Source organism: Hypanus sabinus, chromosome 19 (assembly GCF_030144855.1).
Source record: "Hypanus sabinus isolate sHypSab1 chromosome 19, sHypSab1.hap1, whole genome shotgun sequence".
NCBI lineage: Eukaryota > Metazoa > Chordata > Chondrichthyes > Myliobatiformes > Dasyatidae > Hypanus > Hypanus sabinus.
In genome coordinates this window covers 25,083,353-25,107,372 of record NC_082724.1, presented here as the reverse complement: position 1 = coordinate 25,107,372, position 24,020 = coordinate 25,083,353, and the positions used below count along the sequence as shown (strand labels likewise).

General features: G+C 41.3%; 1 protein-coding gene across 1 annotated transcript in view; it reads left to right on the top strand.

Annotated features, from left to right (window-relative positions):
* LOC132377827 (protein FAM107B-like) overlaps nucleotides 1-24,020 on the top strand; it is a 50,237-nt gene that overhangs the window by 18,111 nt on the left and 8,106 nt on the right. Inside the window, exon 2 of the mRNA XM_059944228.1 lies at nucleotides 9,043-9,217. Within this exon, the coding sequence (XP_059800211.1) occupies nucleotides 9,043-9,217 (175 nt within the window). The remainder of the gene's footprint in view (nucleotides 1-9,042; nucleotides 9,218-24,020) is intronic.

The window sequence follows — 24,020 nt, the reverse complement described above, 5'->3', positions numbered from 1 at the left end:
GCTTATAGTAGATATCAGTAGATAGGCCGTCTCCAGAGATGGAAACAGAAAGATCAAGAAAGGGGAGGGAGGTGTTGGAAATGGACCAGGTAAATTTGAGGGCAGGGTGAAAGTTGGAGGCAAAGTTAATGAAGTCAATGAGCTCAGCATGCGTGCAAGAGGCAGCGCCAATGCAGTCGTCGATGTAGCGAAGGAAAAGAGGGGGACAGATACCGGTATAGACTTGGAACATGGACTGTTCCACAAAGCCAACAAAAAGGCAGGCATAACTGGGACCCATACAGGTGCCCATGGCTACACCCTTGGTTTGGAGGAAGTGGGAGGAGCCAAAGGAGAAATTATTGAGAGTAAGAACTAATTCCGCTAGACAGAGGAGAGTGGTGATAGAGGGGAATTGGTTAGGTCTGGAATCCAAAAAAAAAGCAAAGAGCTTCGAGACCATCTCGGTGGGGGATGGAGGTATATAGGGACAGGACGTCCATGGTGAAAATAAGATGGTGGGGGCCAGGGAACTTAAAATCATTGAAAAAATTCAAAGCATGAGAAGTGTAACGAACATAGGTGGGAAGAGATTGAACAAGGGGGGATAAGGCAGTGTCAAGGTATGCAGAAATGAGTTCAGTAGGGCAGGAGCAAGCTGAGACAATAGGTCTACCTGGATAGGATCTTGGATAGGAGGTAGAAACGGGAAGTGCGGGGTGTGGGAACTATGGGGTTGGTGGCAATGGATGGGAGATCCCCAGAGCTAATAAGGTTGGTGATGGTATAGGAGACAGTGGCCTGGTGCTCCTTAGTGGGGCATGATCAAGGGGTAAATAAGCCAAACGCTGCCAGTTTAGTCTGTCAGAGAGTGAAGATTTATGGAAGTACGGAGACCCAAAAGATTGTGTTAAGTTGGTGTCGTCAGCAGTAATACAGGATCAACCTTATTGAATCCTCATTCAGAAGAGATAGTAACCTGCATCCAAGATAGTCCCTGCTATAAGAGCAGAAAGAGCTAGGTGCAGCAATTTGCCAAGGAAAGGTCAGTGCCTTTAAGCCCGTTTTAATTTCCTTTGTCATAATCCTTCGGGCAAGGCATACTTAGGCTGGGTTCAGCAGTAACGTCACATCGTCGAGGAAATCATTACTTCAGGAAAGCCTATCCTAATTAACTGTGTAGATCATTTGGACTTTTGCATTTACCACTTTTAAGAACTGTTCGAGTTGTCGTATAGCCATTAACTTCCAGTTAAGTTAATTGTTCGTTTACTTTTGGGGTTTTTTTTTTAAACAGTGTTTAATAAATATTTTATTTATTTATAAAAACCTGTCTCAATTCTATATTCATTGTTGCCGTATAACAGATGTAAACAACGTGGGTCAGCAGAAAACTGATTGGATGATCACGAAGCAATTAGGAGGGTTGGATGATGGGGATATATGTACCACTGGACTAGACATACCAAGGCATCATCCCTGATGAAGATGGCAGAGTTTGTCATGGAAACGTTGGTTAAAATCGATACCAGAACCTGGCTGGAAGCCCAGGATGAGTTTATTCATCATATAGGCCCGGAAAGCACTAGATCCTGTCTCACCTCTGGTCATATTTTGTTTTGAGTGAATATTTATTAAAATATCATGACATGATTCACTATTGCATCGTATGGCAGGACTACATACATTAATCCAAAGAACAGCAATCCTTGTACAGTGAGAAGCACATTCATTGAGAACAGTAAGGCAGAGCATCGAGCATAAAGTGGGCAGGGAAGGCAATTAACAGAGTAAACTTAGTTGTAGTGGTTATGAAATAGAGAATTGATTTGGACTTTGAACTGTTGACTTTCAAGAGGTACAAAGTACCACAGATTTCTGCAGCCATACTGAAGATCATGTCAAAGCACTGAAACTACAAGAGATGAAAAATCTAACACTTTAGTTTTTGAGGTGAATGAATACAGTAACAATATAAAAACTGCTTGTTTATTCTTCCATTTGATTGGGTTCCCAAATTCGATTAATTACCACATTTATTGACTCTACTGTTCATCATTAGATCGAAAGCAATGCTAGGCTGTAAATGCAGATTTTCATCTAGATGTCTGCTTGCCAGAATTAACAATTAGTCTAAAACCAGAAACTCAAATTACAAAAGAAATGCATTGAGCAAAATATTGTTTTGTGTTGTGAATGGTAGCTGTTGCAATTTCAGTTCATTAAGAACTGTACAAGTTACTGGTTTCATGCTGTTTTCACTATCTATTGTTTAATATAACCTGCCTTGAAACCCACATAAACCTTCTGTTCAGATGCAGTATTTGGATTGTGGGTGTCTGGCATGAAAGTTGCCAATCAAAAACATCTGCAGATATTAGCAAATCAAAATCTCTGAATTATTAAAAAAAATCCACAGAAACTGCCCAGGTAATAAAGTATTAATTAGGTTTTACATTGTTAGTACTAGTTACCCCCGACCATAAAGTGAATAACCTTTGACTGCAAGCAGCATGCATTTAATTTTTAAAAGTTAGAACTCGCGAGTTTATCGCCAGACTCCAAAGGCTAATTGTAAGAGAGGACTAGGGAGTTACCAGTAAAACTAATCCGGTGTGCCGTTAAAAATTCTTGTAGTTACTGACTCCCTGCAAAGCTGGTGGTCCTAATTGACGGATACAAATCAAACTCTGATTTAAATCCGGTCTGCGGCAAAGAGTTGATCTGAGCATTGGAGCGCCGTGACTGCACAGCAGACGGAGTTTACAGACATTTGGAGCCCCTCTAACTTCAATTCTAGGGTCGCTTTGTGTGGTGAATCAATAGGAGTACTTTTGGTCTCACCAAGAATTTTCAGGTCAACCCTTACCTGGACATTTCCATGCACCCCCCCCCCCCCTTTCATTCACACTGTGCTGGTGAGAAACCGTTTCTTTCATACAATAGGATTTGGTTCTCATCCACTGGAGTCACAGAAAAGTACAGCACCGAAACGGGCCCTTCGGCCCATCTAGTCCATGCCAAGCCATTTAAACTGCCTGCTCCCATCGACCTACACCAGGACCTCCATACCCCTCCCATCCATGTAGCTAGCTAAACTTTGCTTAAATATTGAAATCAAGCTCACATGTACTGCTTACACTGGCAGTTCATTCCATACTCACAGTGAATAAGTTTTCCTTCATGTTCCTCTCAAATGTTTCACCTTTCACCCTTAACCCATGACCTCTGGGGGGTACTCCCACCCAATCTCAGTGGGTTGCCCCCACTTCTCATCCTTGCTCAAATGTGCCTTTATCAAGGGTGTATGAGCTAACATTACCATGGTAACACACTGACCAGATCCAAGCACAAAACAAACCCGCTTCCACTTCCTGCCAGGAGCTTGCGTGACTTGCCCACTCCATAACATACAAAATAAATAATTGAGCACACCTCAGTGATAATGCCGGAAAATCTCAACAACCTTTGTGGAATGAGAATCAAAGTTAACATTTCAGGTCAGAATAGGGAAAGGAAGTGGGTAAGTTTTAATTTTCAGAGGAGGGGGAAGGGGAGAAAGGACCAAGGAAATTTACGTGAAAGGACAAGACCATGGTTCCAAGGAGACAAGAAGTAGAGGTCTTCCAGTCAATGGCTCCTTGGGGAGGCAATTCACCTACTTTTCCGACCTAGTGTACTACATTTGATAGTCACAACCTGGTTTCCCTGGGAGAAGAGAGCTTTCCAGATCCTGTAACTCCAGATTCTCCAGTTAGCACATTTTCCCTGTTCATATCAGAGCTGGACTTCTTGCTACAGATCGTCCAGTTGTGATATTGCCTCATTTTCACTGTCCCCATGACCCTACTGACTTAACCTGTACAGTTTATCACTGTAGCAAATCTGGGCAATTATAGACATTTCCTTTGTCCTGCCCATCACTCCCACATCTCTGTTATTTAAAGCTAACTTGTTCCCTCTCATTCCCAGTAGTGATTGAAGTAGTTTAACTCTTTCTCTTTTCATAGACGTTCTCTGACATGCTGCGTTTCTACATATTTTCTGTTTTTATTTCACATTTGTTGTTGCTGCCTCTTTAATAACGCAGTCTTTGAGTACCTTAAATAAACTCTTGCTAACATCCATGCAAGCTTCAAGAAGAAATCCTTATATTCTAATTGAAGAATTAAAACTTATTTTGAAGTAAATATTTAATAAAATCAGATAAATTGAAAGCTAATTAAAGGAGGTGCTCTGTATAGTGGAACAAACCATTTTTTTCTATCTGCACATACAAGTGTGTGACTTTTATGAGTTTTTTAAAGAGAGTTAGAAAAGTATGAATTAAAATTGGATTTTTATCATTCCTACTGCCCCTACCCTGTAAAGAAATGTAATTTTTCTCTTTAAACTTAACTACTTCCTTTGCGAACTGATTTCTGCAGTGTTCTTTGAAGACAGAATGACAATCACGATCTTCCACTGTACTCCAGTGAAATTGTGGGTCCTCTTTGTCAGAATGTTGTTCATTTGTACAAGCCTGGAATCACAATTGTGCAGTAGATTAAAATTTAGTTTTAAATTTTCTCTCCTGCGGTTGTATAGTTACCCTTGTTTACAATAGCAAATTACCTTTCTGTCTACTTGGCCTGGCTCATCACATCATGTCATTCAGTGATGATCATATTCAAATCACTGAAGAGTTAAAGCACAAAGTGAGTTTTTAGGGCACACATTTAGGACACCGATCAGCAATGATATGTTATGAAATTCTAAGTGACATACATTGCAAGCTCCAGACCGTGTTGAGGTAATGCAAGTTTAAATGTTTAATGGCCAATTAATTATTGATGGCCTAGTTTCTGTTTATTATGTCCACTAGAAGAACTTATTTTAAAATGATAATTCAAGAGCCAGATTTTCAAACCTCCAAGGAAGGTTTCAGCAGGCAAGGTGTAATTTAATTAAAGATGCATCTCTCAATGAGTTTAACGTGTAAATATTCAATCTCAAGGAGGTTTATTCCATCTAATAGATACCTGGCAAATGTATTCAATGTAATTCACTGATTCATTGATTTACTATGGCTACAGATGGATGACCAAACTAATCCCTGGTTGACGAAGGATATTGACGTTGTCAGGAGAAGGGGGGGGGCACTTCAAGTATAGGCAGTTGGGAGCAGGCAAATCCCTTGAGTAATTTAGGAGATGTAACAGTTCACTTAAGAAGGAAATCCGGAGGGCAAAAAGGGAACAGGAGATATCATTGGCAGATAATATTGAATGTTTTTCCTCTTTATCTTAAGAATTTGATATTGGAAAAACTAGGGAGTATTGGTCCTCTTAATGGTCAATTTTCAATGATCATTTTTGATCACTTTTTGTAGAAAGATTTGCCAAGAACAATCATGGTACTGGAAAGAACATGATCACCCATGTCATACAGCATGGCACATAACAAATGAATGATAAATTTAGAACATAGATATCTACAGCACATTACAGGCCCTTTGGCCCAGTGTTGTGCCAGCCATGTAAGCTACTCCAGATACTGCCCTGAATTTCCCTACCACATTGCTGTCAATGTGTGGAATCACAGAAGATGGGAGAGATATTAAATGAATATATCTTGTCTGCATTTGCCATGGAGCTGGGGAATTTGAAGAAAGGGAACTTTGATTTCCTGAAAGAGGTCACTATTACAAAAGAGTAGGTACCAGCAGTGTTGACATACATAAAGGTCCAAACCCAGGGCCTGTCTAAGTGTATTTGTGGACATTGTGGGGTGGGAGAGAAATACATGAGTTCTGACAGGTAGTCAAGGTGATAAAGAAGATATACAGCAAACTTGCCTTCATCGGACAGGACAGTGAATACAAGAGTTGAGATGTCATGTTACAGGTGTTGGTGAGAATGTACTTGGAATTGTGTACATTGCCACTGTATAGCAAAGATGCAATTGAACTGGAAAAGGATACTGAAAAGATTTACAAGATGAATGTTGGTAGGACTGGAAGGAAATATGGGATAGTTGGAAACTCTTCCGTGGAGCAGAGGAAGCTGAGGAGTGTCCTTTATAGAGGTTTTAACAATAATGAAGGACATAGATAAAATAAATTGTCAGAATCAGGTTTATTATCACCGGCATGTGATGTGAAATTTGTAAATTTAGCAGCAGCAGTTCAATGTAATACATAATATAGAAGAGAAAAAAATAATAACAAATAAGTAAATCTTATTCAGTATACTTTATACAGTACATTTATATTGAATATGTTAAAAATCATGCTAAAAAAAACAGAAATACTATTTATTTTTTTAAAACAGTGAGGTAGTGTCCAAGGGTTCAATGTCCATTTAGGAATTGGATGGCAGAGGGGAAGAGACTAGTCCTGAATCGCTGAGTGTGTGCCTTTAGGCTTCTGTACTTCTTACCTGATGGTAACACTGAGAAAAGGGCATGCCCTGGGTGCTGGAGCTCCTTAATAATAGGCTCTGGCTTTCTGAGACACCATCCTTGAAGATGTCCTGGGTACTTTGTAGGCTAGTACTGTACCCAGGATTGAGCTGACTAAATTTAAAACCCTCTGCGGCTTCTTTTGGTCCTGTGCAGTAGCCACCCCCATACCAGACCATGATGCAGCCTGTCAGAATGCTTTCCACTCATCTATAGAAGTTTTTGAGTGTATTTGTTGACGTACCAAATCTCTTCAAACTCCTAATAAGGTACAGCTGCTGTTTTGCCTTCTGTATAACTGCATCGATATGCTGGGGCCAGGTTAGATCCTCAGAGATCTTGACACCCAGGAACTTGAAACTGCTCACTCTCTTCACTTCTGATCCCTCTATGAGGATTGGTATGTGTTCCTTCGTCTTGCCCTTCCTGAAGTCCACAATCAGCTCTTTCACCTTACTGACGTTGAATGCCAGGTTGTTGCTTTGACATCACTCCACTAGTTGGTACATCTCACTTCCTTACGCCCTCTCATCACCACCTGAGATTCTACCAATAATGGCTATACCATCAGCAAATTGATAGATGGTATTTGAGCTATGCCTAGCCACACAGTCATGGGTATAGAGAGAGTAGAGCAGTGGGCTAAGCACACACCCTTGAAGTGCACCAGTGTTGATCATCAGAGAGGAGGAGATATTATCACTAATCCACACAGATTGTGGTCTTCCAGTTAGGAAATTGAGGATCCAATTGCAGAGGGAGGTACAGAAGCCCAGGTTCTATAACTACGCAATCAGGATTGTGAGAATGATGATGCTGATTGCTGAGCTATAGTCGATGATCAGCATCCTGACATAGGTGATTGTGGCAGTATTTTTCCCAGGGTAGGGGAACTTAAAACTAGAAGGCACAGGTTTAATATGAGAGGAGAAAGATTTAAAGCAGGGGTCCCCAACTGTAGTCCATGAACTCCTTGGTTAATGGTAGGGGTCAATGGCTTAAAAAAGGTTGGAAAACCCTGATTTAAAGGGTCTGGTTGGGCAAGTTTTTCACACACAGAGTTGGTGGGTGTATGCAATGAGCTGCCAAAGGAAGTGGTTGAGGTGAGTACAATTACTGCACATAAAAGACATTTGGCTTTGAGTGAGATTGGAAAGGTTTGGAAGGATGAGGGCCAAATGCAGACAAGCGGGACTAGCTCAGAACGGAATTTTGTGACATGGATGAGTTGAGCAAATGGCCTGTCTCTGTGTTGTGTGACTCTAACTGCAGATTAATCAAAAAAGAAGTTCCCATTCTCTTTTTCACTCCTGACGCCCAAATCAAGTGCTTTTAGTATTACACAATCACAATACTAAATCCACCATAAATCTGGATTTAGTGCATGGTTTACTGAAGGGACAAGCTCACTCTCAATCCAATGGAGTGATTGTCAAAGTTGGAACTTGCAAAATTATTCAACAGTTTCCAAAAATTATGTACAAGAGATGTATTTTGATATCTCAGTGAAAAATATAGTCCTGATTTTTTTAATCACCCACTTGGCCCAACAGTGTAATCAAGCTATTAAAGAGAGAAAGTAGATTCATGCTATATACAGTACTTTATATGACAGCTTTTAATTCCTGTCCCTGAGGCAGACTGTCCTGGAAGAGTAGGGCCAAAGTGAATGGCAGTCAGGACTCAAAGAAATCTTCGGGGTTAAAAAAATCTGTGGATCTGACTACAACAGCTCAGTCACAAATCCTCAAATTACAAAAAAAAATGAAGTCTATATGATGTTGATTTGTAATTAAAGAAAATCCCTGCACAATTGAGCAAAAATGTGAGATGTCAGAATTGATAGAGTTTTCATTAGATGTTTCCTAACATCGGCTGTTGAATCACTCCCTAGTTGTCTACTGGGCATTAAAGTATTTGATACAAGTGTACACACAATGGAACAAAGTGCAAAGGAATTCACTTGGAATGTACAGACGTTTCTAGGCAACAAAAAAATACTAAAGGTCATACAAGTCCAGATGTTCCACCAATACAGAACTAAATACATACTTAAAAAAGAAAATTTTTGCATCTGTATCCAGATTTCATATAGCCCTTTGGTCTTTCTGATTATTAGCATAAATACACCAATTTACCAAGGTACCTTTCTGAGAATTTGTAGAGCAGGAGCTCCCAACCTTTTTAATGCCATAGACCGCTACCATTAACCAGGGAGTCCATGGATCCCAGGCTGGGAATTCCTGGTGTAGAGGATTATTCCTCAAAAGGCTACAAGTTAGTCTGGTGGCTAGAAAAATTAGCCACCTGACCTCATCCTTGCCTTGAGATAAATGACAGAACACAATCTGTCTCTCCACATGGGAGGATGCATTGGCCTCAACTACCATTCCTATAGAAGCACAGAGCCTTTGCATCTTATGTTTCTAATTGGCATTAATTCACCAGTGCCTTCTGATTGCAAGTAAACGTGGCTTAATTTTCCTGCAAACTATTGTGCTGGAAAGGAGGACTGGAATTATCATTTGTTTGCACAGCAAACCGTGTCTGGTAAATATTAGTTTTAAGCATGACGTTTGGAAGCTTGAATTGACAATATGACAATAACCTTCTCCTCTCTAGCCTCCATGTACTCTGAAAGGCACAGTGATCCCTCCGAGATCAGATGTCTCATGGCAGAGCCTGATTACTTTGATAACAACCCTGACCTCATCAGGCCCAAGAAGCTCTTGAATCCAGTCAAAGCCTCCAGAAGTCACCAAGAGCTGCACAGAGAGCTGCTTATGAACCAGAAGCGGTGAGGAAACTAAGCTTCACATTATCTTGTAACTTGACTCTCTTTTAAATTTACACATATTTAAATGGTCAATCCAACGTTATCTTATGCATATATGGGACAAAGAATTTATTGGTTGAATTTTTATTTTTTCTTTGATTTGCTCTCTTATTCCTGCATTGTGATATGTACTTCCATTCTGTACAATGCAAATAATACCAAAGATTAAAAATACTGAAGTGAGATATTGGAACTGCAGTCTAGAAAAGATATATTAGGCTGAATTGAGCTGGCATTCAACCACATGCAAGTGAGTACTTTGTAGATTTATACAGTCTCGCTGCAAGTCCAAGATTAGTTGAGCTACAGATTCTGGTACAACTCTCATTTAATCCATCAGCGGAGTCGTGTGGAGCCTGAACAGACCTCTGCAACCAGCCACACCTGGCACTGAGCCAGAAGACGCATTCGTATGAATTGGGATTCTCAGCCCGGACATTATAAAGAAGAAAAGCTAAATTCAGTCTGGGAATTTAGAATAAGAGACATGACATTAGCTGCAGTTCCAGTGCCTCATATTCTGATGTGGTTGAACTATGGCTTTGTATAACATTAGTATCTTTTTATACCTGCTACTTTTTAAGTGTGTGAATCAGTCCTAAATCACTGATGCTGTCTTCCTTGTCTAAATTCAATTTCCTTTTAGACACTTTTGATCTGTTGGAGACTGATCTTCCAAATCAGCGAACATTCTTAAAATATTCCCAGTGAAAACTTTCATGTACAGTAGGTCTGTTACTCTACAGAACTTAGGAAATTTTTCTTTTCACAAGAAATTGTGGAAATATTTACTCCCTTTCCCAGATGGTAACTGCACTAATGAACCAGATTTTTACTGGCATATCTCACCAACTATAGAACCAGCTGGCGCATTTTCACCATTAACTGAATCTGAGAAGCCAATTATTTTCCTCCTGATGCTGGTGAAATCATTGACTAAGGTCTTGAGCAGTGAGAGGGCTTCAAATGATACAATGAATGAATGAATTGGTGGCCAGCAGGGCTCACCCTACAAAACATCTGGAGGCTTTAACAGCTGGCCCAAGTCCCCACCCAAGTCCCTGTGGAATTTAGGAACACTTAATGTATTTGTGATTAAATTTTAACATAAGTGAAACCCAAAAAAATTAAACTATAAACAGTAATAGATGATCATTTTAATTCTTTTCCTCCAATATGGATGGAGATCAATGGGCTTGTGTATCCCTATCAAGTCCAGACTGGAAGATGATCTGAGCACAGATTCACCAACATGAACACTAGGGAACTGCATACTGATGATGTTACCTCGACTGGTGACGAAATGTTAGCGACCTAACCTCCAGACTCAGCGAACTTCCCTACAAGGGATTCTCCACACAATCCAACTCCACCGATGGCCAAGAGAGGCTAGACAGCGGCCAGCAAAGCGTGTCCAAATTGCTTGGGGCATCTACCTCCAACTGAGAGTCCAAAATATCCCTATATTTAAACCAAAATGCCAATAGACCTGTGCAGAATTTCTGACCACAGAGAAAAAGTTCCATACTTGAGATGTTTAAATCTGTCCTCACTTTTTTATAGCTGGATGTGGATACAAAAGAACCTGGAGCCAAGGCGGGTAGGTGGAACTAGGATGAAAATCAGTTAAATCCCTGATCAGTTGGAACAGGTTCAAATGGTCAAATTGTCCTCTCCTTTCCCTGTAATTTCCAAAGCCCTCAAGATGTATAAACTGATTCATTTCCATTCTGGTTTTTTTTTACAAACCAAAGCGGGTATTAGTAATGGAGACATCACAGCAAGAGGATAGTTGATAATGGTCAGGGTCACTGCAAGCCACTCTGTATTAAAGAAGATCTTGGGAGCAGCACTGTTTCAATCTCTTCCTTGTCATTGTATGGAATTGTATTAGTTGGGTGAGGGGAAAAAAAAACAAATCTCATATATTTATCCATTTATGACCATCAACTATTAAATTCTAACACTCAAGGCCAGTCAGAAAGAACAATAAAAGCTAAATCTTTTGTTCATTTTGTTCATTGTCCTCTCATTTGAAGACAATGAGAGCATTGTCCTCAAATGCTCTGAGGACAAGCATTTGCCTACATTAAAGAAAGGCAATTGAACACTGTCCCTGTCCCTACACCCTCAAAACCACTCTATTGTCCAACATCTGACTTCTCCAACATCCTGAGATGTATGTCTGAATCCAGGAAAAATAAATCCTGGGAGGATGAGCAGAGCAAGGGTTGGTAATTCAAGGGATCTTGGAGTCCATCCTACCTGTAACAGCCAATGCCAGTGAGAGACTACACAGTGTGGACCTTGGTCCCAGGGTCAGACATTGGGAGAAGACTGGTACTGTCAGGTTCCTACTTTATCCTCAGCTGCTGTCTCCACCTTGCTCCTCCTGGATGTCATAGGGTGCAGTGTTCAGAGCCAATTGGGAGTGATGTCACTGCCTGCTCCTTGTCCATTCTCTTGGACAACAAATGGCCATTATTAATTTTTACATGAAATTTGCTTTCCCTTAGCAATGTCATAAGGGACACCATGCAATCAGATACAGGAGACCATGTACAGGAAAGGACTATTGCCAATTCTACAGCCGTGCTTTACCCACTGCAAAGGGACAGTAATTTTGAGAAAGTTAAATTAACTTGTGTACCACTTCAAGCTCCAAAATTTCAGTTCCTTGGTAGTAGGATTGTCCAAAAGCAATAGTTCATTCCAATGCTGGGTCCAATTTTCACTAAGCCTCTAATTCTCATGCTTCAATGGGTGATTTCAGAATACTTCTTCAGGAGAAATGGCAAATGCCAAAGAGAGTAAACTTCAAGTCAACCCACACACCTTACATGGCATCTACAATGACCACAATTAGTGCACAGCCAGGGCATTGCTGCCCGCAAGTTTCATGTAGACAGTGCTTGTATGCAGTCTGTAATAAAACTTCACTAGGAAATCATTCTTGGTGTGTTGATACTGAAGCCTGCAGATGTGCTTCCGAGCTTTGTGTGAAAGTGCTGTCTAACACATAAAAGTGTCTGAACATGTGTCTGGCCAATACGCCAACTTCTCAAACACGAGGAAATCTGCAGGTGCTGGAAATTCAAGCAACACACGCAAAGTGCTGGTGGAACGCAGCAGGCCAGGCAGCTTTCAGTTAGTCCTGACAAAGGGTCTTGGCCCAAAACGTCGATGGTGCTTCTTCCTATAGATGCTGCCTGGCCTGCTGCGTTCCACCAGCATTTGTGTGTGTTACACCAACTTCTCAGATGAATTCGGCCTGTAGAGATGCGACGTGGGCCTTCATTCCAAGAACAAGAGATGATGACGAGGCCCGCGTGATCAGATCCCAGACCCTGGAATCTGGAGCTGGGAACTGATTGTGGACAGATTACATTAGGATAAATATTCACCCTTTGCTAGTTTCCCTTTTCTCCCCACCTCTACATCACAGCTACCTTCCATCCACATGGCTGGCATTGTAATGGCAGAGGTTCACCAAAAACAGCTCCAACATGGACAATAGCCTCCGAAGTACCCAGGACATCTTCAACGAGCACTGCCTCAAAGAGGCAGCATCCTTCGTGAAGGACCCCCACCACCCAGGACATGCCCCATTATCATTGCCACCATCAGAAAGGAGGTGCAGGAGCCTGAAGAGATGCACTCAACGACTCTGGAACAGCTTCTTCCCTTCTGTGTCCGGTTTCTGAATGGACATTGAACCCATGAACACAACCTCACTACTTTGTACGACTGCCACAGAAACAACACATTTCACAATATACGCCAGAGACAGTAAACCTGATTCTGATAGATAGTAGTGAAGGCTGAGTACCTTGAGTAAAGATCTTTTGGAAGATGTATTTGAAAAGGGTAGATTTCTTGATACAAAATGCCCCAGGAAATGTGGGTGGAGGGTAGGAATGTGGTATCAAAATAGAAGATCAGCCATAATTACATTGAATGAGGGAAGCTGTTGAATAGACTCAATATCCTATGCAAGTTCCTACATTTCAAAATTCATTGGTCTTTTTTTAGATCATGCAAAATAAATCAGGATATTCCTTTGTGTTTATTTTCAATTAGCTAGATGTTCAAAATTGTTTCCATTTTGTTCAGACTACTGAACTTGCTGGATAGTAATACAAAGCCTGATTTGTGTATTGATGCAAAAGCTAGAGACGTTGGTGTTTATAAAATGAGGTGATCCATGTGGAGTTCATCTCTGCAGTAATGTCTAGACTATGATGTTGTTAAAATCCTGGGAGATAAGAAAAAGAAATCTGCCACCCATCTCCAGAGAGCCCTTGTTTTGGTCAGAGATGTACATTTTTATTAGACATGTGTAATAGCAGTGTGCTGATACCGTATGTCTGAGTTACTATTGAATCTCGTCTGATTTAAGACACTAGTTCATTGTGAGCCAAACCCATTAAGACCCAAAATAAATATCTTCCATTTTAGTGCTCTGGATTGCAATCTATGAGCTGGTTTAACATTTATGAGCTATGAGTAACTCATAACATCTATGAATCATCTATGAGCTCCTTTAACATCTGCTGGACGATGCTGAGGATGTTCTGCGAGGCTGTGGTGGCCAGTGCTATCATGTTTGCTGTTGTGTGCTGGGGCAGCAGACACCAACAGAATCAACAAACTCATTTGTAAGGCCAGCGATGTTGTGGGGGTGGAACTGGACTCTCTGACGGTGGTGTCTGAAAAGAGGATGCTGTCCAAATTGTATGCCATCTTGGACAATGTCTCCCATTCACTCCATAATGTATTGGTTAGGCACAGGAGTATATTCAGCCAGAGACTCATTCCACCGAGATGTAACACTGAGCGTCATAGGAAGTCATTCCTACCTGTGGCCATCAAACTTTACAACTCCTCCCTCGGAGTATCAGACACCCTGAGCCAATAGGCTGGTCCTGGACTTGGCATAATTTACTTATTATTACTTAATTATTTATGGTTTTATATTGCTATATTTCTACACTATCCTTGGTTGGTGCGACTGTAAAGAAACTCAATTTCCCTCGGGATCAATAAAGTATGTCTGTCTGTCTGTCTGGTTGTATAGAGACTACATATACACTTACAAACTACGAGTGGTCATTCACTTCAAAGGCATGTGAAAATAAGAATGTTCATTTCATAAACATTAATGAGAAACCGGAGTCAAAGTAATTTATAGATTGAACACGCTAGGTTTTTTTAAAGTTGAATTCCCATGGGTTGTTTCCTCTTATTTTTGAAGTAAGTTCGGATGTTTCTTCTGCTGGGAGAGTGTTTCTTAACTGCAGATGACCCTATTCTTTTTATCTTTTGACGTTTGTTTCTCTGATTAACTGAGAAAGGACAGAATTGCAGCAGCCCACCTTAGCAAATTCTACGGGATACAAAATGTGCAGCAGTTGTAAAGGCTTGTTGATGCACTACCCACGTCAAGAAGGAAAATCTTTGTAACTCCATAATATCATTTGGGACAAAATTAAAAGGAATGTGGTTCGGGGGGAGTTTATGCCAAATTTGTGTTGGGGTGCAGTTTCATTACAAACGCACCTGCTAAGGATTGAGCACGTGGGTGTCACCTATCCCAGGCTGTTGGTGTCATTACAACCACACATGCACTATCTCCCACTACGCTTTCAGCACAAACAGTCAATTCAGTAGAGAGACTGAATCAGCAGAAATAACGAAAGGTGAGCAGAGATGGGGAAAAGGGAAGCTCCATCTCCAACTGGGTATCTTGGTAGTGGAGATTGACACCGGGGGGTAACAAAAATAAGGAGTCTCTCCTTGATTACGCAGATGTTTGGTGACTGGCTGTTGTGATGCACTTGACTGGAGCAGCTTGAGTAAGGACCTGGCCTTTCATGGGGTTCATGGGGTTGTTAATGAGATTTTCTTCTTCAAATCAGCTGCATGCCACACTGGGGTTTGTACACTGTTACTGAACTTCAAACCAGCAGAATGAATTAGAACTTTCTGGACGTGGGGGAAAAGAGTAACTGACAGGTTCTGTAACAAAGCACAAGCCATCAGGAAAAGCTAGCCTTGGAGAACGTACAGGTCACCGTGCTTTGGAAACAGAGTGGAATGTCTGGTATGCTGGTATCGCCAGTTAAATGTTAGTATCAGATGCTGCTATGGAAACTTGTCAAAGTTTTGGACAGTGCATTAACAAGGATTGCCAAATGAAAAAGATTCAGAAAAGGGAGGGAGATGCCCTCACAGCCCTGTTTTTCCTGAGCGTTAATGTATTTTATTTTCATACTTTCTGCAAAGCTCTAATTTTATTTTCATCTACTCCTGTCTCCAAACGACAGATCAGTATGGTGTCTTCGTTACTGCCCCTTTCCACCTCTGTCACCACTACCTGTAGATTCTAAGAAGGTGTCGTTAACACTGCATTGATTATGAGGAGTTAAGTGCTCAACTACAATTTAAAAATTGGGCCAATAATTAGAGAACACCACATGATTGTGGCTGGCATAGCTGCTGTTTAGTTTCCCCATTCGATAGTTTAATGAAGTGGTCACCAACTGGTCGATCACGATAGACTGGTCGATCTTTGAGACTTTCCCAGTAGATCCCGAAAAAAAAAAAGAAAAATAAATACGCAAATACTGTCGAGAGATTGTTTCCGGGTTGCGGGGTTTTAGATCCGTTCTTTCTGCCCAGTGCGCATGCGTGTAGCTCCCCTGCACTACACAGTGTACTTCAGTGGTCCCCAACCACCGGGCCACGAGGAAACGATGAGTCAGCGGCACTTTTCCTCATTCTCTGTTGAACTTGAACCCATGCGAGGTCATCAGTCGCCTAAACGCAGTGATACCCTCACGCCAGAGACCACTAGTTGGCTTTGCGCAGCCGGTGGGAAGTTCCGTTGCTACTGGCTTGGAGCGCGGACAGATGGGCGCCGCCTCTAAATCTGTTTAGCACACCGAATGTTCGTGGGGAACCCGGTGCTAAAATATTTGCAGACGATCTAATTCGGGCTCAGAGTTTCATAAGTAGCAGAGCAGCTACCTCGCTGCGATCGACTAAAACAAACTTCTGTCAGCTGATAGATTCTACAAGGGGGGCGGGCACGTGCCCTGTCACATTCCTCGCTCGGTCGGTCGCTCTCTCCAGACTGCGACCGCTGCGGCCCCAGCACAGGGACCTCTGACCCTGACCTTGTTCTCTCACACCATCCAAGACCAGCTGCACCTGGCCAGGGTGTCTGGTGGCGAGCAGGCAGGAGGTTGCAGTTCAGGCCCGGAGGCTGTCTAATGAGGCAATGGAGCCCTCCAAACTGCTTCGGTACCCTGAGTCCAAGCACCCTGCACTTAAAGACAAACCCGTTGAATTGTTTCAGCAGTAAAAAACGTGAGCAAGTGGGACAGAAGCTAAGTGCCAAGAGCCATGAAAACTAAATTGCAGAATAGACTGGACATAAGGAACCTGCTTCGAGTATCGCTGTATTCCCATCGTGTTTAACACCACCCCACCCCCCCCACAGGTCGGCCGGTCCGCAAGAATATTGTCAATATTAAACTGGTCCGCGGTGCAAATAAGGGTGGGTACCCCTGCTGTTTATACATTATTTCTTCTTCGGGATTGTGGGGTTTTACTTCCAGTCTTTTCTGCCCCGGTGCGCATGCTTGTAACTAGTCAATTTGGAGTCAATCTTGCCTTTCACTAAGGCCAAGGTAGGGGATCTTGGGCTTAAAAAGGTTGGTGACCACTAGTTTAATGAGTCACAAATCACACCAAGAACAATCATTGGCTGCAATGGTAAGAAAGCAGAAGAAGAATCCTGCCAAATAAAATAAATTTTCAGATGAAGAAGAACTTTTGAATTACTCAGACATCAGCTATGAAATGGTTTGCACAGTGACCAGAAACATTACGCACATTTTGCTTGGTTCATTCTGAGCTTGTTAGTCTCGGATACAGTTTCAAAAGACTCTTGCATTTAATTTCCGTGCTTTGATCAGAAGAGGAAATTGAACTAGTTTCTTCTCCATTCAATGTTTCATGTGCATTGGATGAAAACTGAATTGGAAGTGCTATGAAACTGACTGAAAGGATGGGAGTTAAGCAAAGATTAAACTGATAAGCAATAATAATTATAGTTAATGTTGACACCTAACTATCTGCATTGTAATAATTTACATTTACTTCGATGATTAAACTCAAATTATTGATGGAAGTCCTCAGTCTTCAGGGCAGTTATGGGAACCTGCCCTTCCTAACACAATAAGGAACAATTTAAATTAGATTTCCCATTGACAGTGCAAAGTAATACTGTACCCCTCAGTTATACACTCAGTGACAACATTATCAGGAACCTCATCTACCTAATAAGGTGGCCACTGAGTATATATTTGTGGCCTTTCACTGCTACAGCCCATCTATTTCAAGGTTCAATGTGTTGTGCATACAGAGATGCTCTTCTGCACACCACTGTTGTAGCGTGTGGTTATTTGAGTTACTGTCACCTTCCTCTCAGCTTGAGCCCCCTGGCCATTCTCCTCTGACCTCTCTTGAGGCATTTTTGTCCACAGAACTTCCACTCATTGGATGCTTTTATTTTTTCATACCATTCTCTGTAAACTCTAAAGGCTGTTGTGCATGAAATTCCCAGGATCTCAGCAGTTTCTGAGACACTAACCCACCCCATCTGACACCAACAATCATACATTGGTCAAAGTCACTTAAATCACATTTGTTCCACATTCTGATGTCTGGTCTGAACAACAACTGAACCTCTTAACCATACCTGGAAGCTTTTCTGCATTTAGTTGCTGCCACATGATTGGATGATTAGATATTTACTGTGCAATAATAAGTATGTGTACCTAAGTAAGTGGCCACTGAGTGTATAAATGTTTAATTAATATTTTGCATCTTTTATCAATATTTTTATTCCTCATTGCTTGTGCATTTTGTTGCTATTGGAAACCACTTTAAACAGCAGTCGATCCAATTGTGTCATTGCTTTTGTCCAGCTCTAATCACAATGATCTGGATAAGAAACTCTCACCTCAGTCCTGTTCCACTATCCCAATCAATGTGGATATCTATGCTATGTTGTCTTCATATTCAATGCATTAATGAGATAATGCTTGTATGATTACAAATGTTTATATGTTGAGGCTTTAATCCGTGCTACAGACTGAAAGTTTCTGTCATTGTTACATTAAGAAGCAAAGAGATCATTGGACATCCATATCCAATCATGATCACAAAATGGAACTGGCCATGGATGCTCAGAGAATAACGTATTCCATGCTTAAAGATACATCTGCCAATTTTTTGAATTCTTGCATCGAAATACAATGATATATTCTTCTTTTTTGCTTTCAAATAATGAACTTAATAATGTATTTTTTAAAGTTTCTAAAGAGTTGTAAAATCATTGGTGCCTTTATTTCATCATATCCTTCACTTTCTCAATAACTGTGGCTGCAAATCAACTCTAGTCTGAGGCTGTCCAAGGGATCGAGGATGACCTGCAGTTCAGAGATGGCTGAGGGTGACATGGGACCTAGGTAAGAGGTGCAGGCAATAGGTACCTGGAGAGGTGATGTACTCATGCTAATTCCAGTCAGAATCAGATTTATTATTACTGACATTAAATCTGTTGTTTTCTGGCAGCAGTACAGTGCAAAGATATAAAAATTGATAAATTACAAAATTAGATGAATACTGCTTTTTTAAAAAACAAGGAATAATGAGCTGATGGATATGGACCATTCAGAAATCTGATGCTGGAAGGGGAGAAGTCATTCCTTAAATCAACAAGTGTGGGTCTTCAGGCTCCTGTACCTCCTGCATCAATGAAGAGAGGGAGCACGTTCTGGATGGTGACAGTCATTAGTGATGGATGCCACCTTCCTGATGCCCTCTGGTGGGGACGGTTGTGTCTGCGATGAGTATATAACCTACTTCTGTACAACGTTCTGTGATTCTGTGTATTGGAAGCTCCATGCCAGGCAGTGATGCAACCAGTCAAAACATAGTCCACTGTACACCTATAGAAACTTGTGTCTTTGGTGACATACCAAACCTCCTTAAACTCCTATTGAAGTCTGTGTTATCCTTAATGGTCAGAATCAGGTTTAATATCATTGACATATAATAAATAAATAGATAAATTAAATAAGTAGTACAAAAATAGAAATTTAAAAAATTAGTGAGATAGTGTTCATGGGTTCAAAATACATTCGGAAATCGGATGGCAGAGGGGAAGAAGCTATTCCTGAACCACTGAGTGTATGTCTTCAGGCTTCTGTACCTCCTTCCTAATACTAGTAATGAGAATAAGACATGACCCGGGTGATGGACGCCCTTAATAGGCATCGCTCCTCAAAGCTATCCCAGACACTACTTTGCCTTTGTTGAGCGGTTATGAGCTAGAGATGTGTCTTTCCCATGGAACTAAGTGTAAGTAGGGATAACAAAAGCAGGAAATGCTGGAAATCATACCTCATCTCCTGATAATCAGTGTTTTGTAAACTACACATTTCCCAATTTACTTTATAGGATTTCCTAATCCTAACCTTCACCTTGATTTATAACTGCATCCTGCACTCCCTGCCACACCAAGGCCTCTCTTTTGCTGCTTGTGTTGTAGGACTACCCTCAGTTGGTGCGACCACTAAGATGACCATTATCAGAACACCTCCAACAATGGCGTCTCCACCCCATTTACAACCTGCAGTCTGATTCGGCTCTTAACCCCTGTTGTGCTTTCCTATTCATTATTCTGATTACAATGGCATATGCATAATTCTTCACAATTTTCAAGCTTTTTTTTTGTTAGAGCAATTCCTGTTGTTCAAGAGCATGGTGTAATTTTTGCTGAACCGAGAAATGTTTTAGCTTGTACCGTACCTGTTCTCTTGTCACGCCACTTGTGGACAGTTCTATATATCAAACTGCTTTCAATTTCTCCATTTTAAACTTTTACTCCTCTCGGTACATCAAATAAGAGTCTTGTTTTAATCTCCCTCTTTTCTGCTTCTCCTGTGCTTAATGTCTGTCAATGGGAGTTTCTTCCTCACGTGTTCCTTTACTGGTTTATTCTGTTATTGTCTTTAACTTTTAAAGGGCACAGCATGTTTCACCTCTGCTCAGCTGGCCAAAAGTTGTGCTGACACATCAAAGGTAATATTATCATCATCGATGCCTGGCTTCACTGAGGAGTGGCTCCCGAGATGAGAAAATGGCACATTTCTTAAGGACAACTGCCTTCTTTTGGCTGCTACGTTGGATTCAAAAGTACAAACTGCTTCTGATATTGAGCACACACAATATCCGCAAGAGGTTCTGCAGATACGGGAAGTCTCGAGAAATGCACGCAACACACTGGAGCAACTCGGCATGCATCTGTGGAGAGGAATAAACAATCACAGTTTGGATCCACCTTGTCTTGAGGTTTGGAGGCTTGCTTGCATGCCTCGTTGACCCGGAGAGCTACGTCAACCTGCAGCCAGAGCCTTGTGCTTTGGTTCTTGGAAGGGTCACCCGTGCCAAACAGGTCAAAGGTTGGTCAAACCCTGACTGGTCAAAACAAAACTGTTACTGAAACAGCAATGAAGAATCCTTCTATACTGTGTGCGACTGTATGAACAGACAGAGATGGGAGACTGTCATTGCTGCCCTAAGCACCAGCAGTGTAATGGGCAGTGAGCAATTTCAGCCCAAGACCCTTCGTCAGGACTGCAGAGGGGAAAGAAGCTAGAATAAGATGTTTGGGGGGAGGGGAGGGCATACAAGGTGGCAAGTAATGAACCAAGCGGGGTAGAAGGAATGAAATAAGAAGCTGGAAGGTAATAGGTAGGAGAGATAAAAGGCTGAAGAAGAATCTGGTAGTAGAGGGCAGTGGACTATGAGAGTAAGGGGCAAAGAAGAGGCAACCGAGGGAAGTGATAGGCAGGTGAAGGGAAAAGTATGAAGGGGGCCAGAATGGGGAATAGAAAAGGGAAGGGGGGAAAATTACTGGAAATTAGAGAAATCAGTATTTATGCCATCAGGTTGAAAGCTACCCAGACCACAGATACTGATATAGAAATGGACCTTTAGCGAGGTGAAGTTTTTTTTAAGTGTAATTATCCGGACACAAATGGGAGGGGCGACGTGAGCATCATTATTGTTTCTCAGGGCACAGACGCAGAGTGAGCTGGTGTTGGGAAGCTGGGACTGAGGCTGTGGTTTGGCAACAAACTGAACGCTGCTGCCATCTGCTGAACAAGGCGAATCCAGCAAGGCTCACACACAAAAAAATGATGCATTTCGCAATCTATTTTGTGCCTGATGTGGGGTGACTTATTTTTCTAATAGTAGGATTTTTTTTAAAAAATACATTAAAATGTTTTGATCTGCTTTGGTTCAGTGGCTGGAGTGTTGCCTTTGACCCAGATCCAGTGTGGTACTGCTCTGACAGAGCATGTCACCACTGACGGAATACAAAGTAGAGCTCAGCCCCAATCACTGCCAGCCACTGTGACTGGTCAGAAATAAAACAGTTAATATTCAAGGTCATGGTAACAGATCCAGCTTTCTATTCAGTTTATCGAGCAAAGAGATGGCTGAGCATGTTGGCACTGTGATTTTACAGCAGAGTATGTTTCTCTTTTTCAGTCGATCAATTGGGTGATTAATAGATGCTGAACTGTGGAGAGGCTGATCATTAAAATGGGGTGTTTCATACAACTCGTGCATCATCAAACTTGACAAAATAGTCACTTCAAGTATGTTAACAACTCTGCTGAAGGATATACAGCACACCATAGTGACAAACCAAGCAATAGGCTCCAAACTGTGTATCATATTTACCAAGAAGTAAAAAGAAGAGAAATAGTTGAGATAAAATGTACTTACAGTATCTCCACCAGAAATAATAAAAGCTTCAGAAGTTCTAGTTTCTTGAAGCAGTGCCAAGGAGGTAAAGTTTGTATGGTATGTGTATTTGTACCTTTCCATTTGCTTCAGTTTCTTGCCTGCAATTCAAGGCAGAACACTGATATGGGAGCTGTAATACTATGGTTCATGGGTAGACTTGACCAAAGGAAGATCGTACACACTGAGAACTAATGAACCTCACCACCAACAAGTGTGCAATGTCTGTGATTTATTCTGTACAATGGAAAGAGCTTCATTCAGCTGGTTAATTGTAATGGATGTAGTCTGAGCTAACAGCTCCAGTCATCTGTTGGAAAAAGACCAGTGTTGTGAATGGCTGCCACCTTTTAAATCCAGCTCCTCCATTAAAACCCTGCAGCTCATAAAGGTGAGGTGCTGTGACCAGCACGTAGACTGTGAGTGAATCTAACAAGTATGAAAAATGGAAGAATGCAAAGAGAACAGACTCTGCTGGGAGTCAAGCTCCTCCGATGCAGAGATGCATTATACTCTATAACCATGCACTTGTTGAGAATGGTAAACTCCTCTTCAAATGCCATTTCCTAACAACTGCACCAGCAGGTTTGGGCATTTTCAAAGTCACAGTAAAGTGAGTGTGTTCCTACTAATTTTTTCAATCAAGGTTCACACTAGTATAACCAGCAAGCACCCACTGCCGTACCTGTCATACCCACAGTACATCTTGGGCACAGAATGTCCATAATATAGTGACAACACATTTTGTGGTGTTGGTTACACTACCCTCTCACCCACAGAGCAGGGCAGCACACAACCTGAACGAGCAGCAAGGACGAGAATATGAAGGATGCACCTGTTCCTCCTGCGTGAGGTGATGCTGGCCAGCGCTGAGACGCTCATTGTGTGTGGCCAGCAGTCTAAAAAATAAAAACTTCAAACATTACATCACACTCAGAAAGCATCAGTTTTCAGGGCCAAGGAGATGGTTTGGTGTTAATTATGTAAGTATTATGCTTAAAAAGTCATAAAGCTTATTGAATAAGGTATAATTATTTTCAATCGTTTTTACACTAGTGAACTCATTGGCTGTATGTTGAATGCACCTGAGAAGATAGCAACAGAATCAGAATCTGGTTTATTATCTTTGTCTTGTCATTTGAAAATTGTTGTTTGCGGCAGCAGTATGGGGCAAAGACATAAAATTACTCTAGACAATGGATTTCTGTTCATTGGGACACCTGAGGTTTCATGGAAATAGTTAAAAAGGTATTTTTTAAAAAAGACAAACTGAGGAACAAATTATGTATTTAAATGAAATACAGAACTAATTAGAATACTACCAATAGTATTGCAGTACTACGAAACTTTCCATTTGTTCCTACTACTTATCGATGGTGTCACGTTCTTTTGACTGTGAATGAACAAAACCAGTGCCCACACCTAGTGAATAGACTTCATGCAATGTTGTCACCAATTGTATCCTCCAAATCTTCCTTTTCATTGTAACATTCAAGATGATTGTCGATGCTGTCAAAATCTTTATAGTTTCTAACTTGTTGAAGTCATGAAATATTTCATTTTCACTCCCAGCCATTTCTGGCATCTCCAAGCCTGAATGCTTGAAACTGCAGTGAGCAATACAGTTCAGAATTGTCCTGTCGCTTATTTCTTGCTAATTTTCAGTTACAAAAATCACTGCTTTTGAACAGAAACACAAGCAACTAACCCTACTTAAAAACTGTTTGCTCAAAGCATGGTGTTATGTCAAATGCCCATGCAAGCACATATGACTGGTGTTAGCTAGAAACAATCTGCTGCCCCAATTAAGCGGCATAGTATCCTAAATAAATAAAAGGGAATCCTGGCTATTTTCTTGATTAGTTTTTGTTCT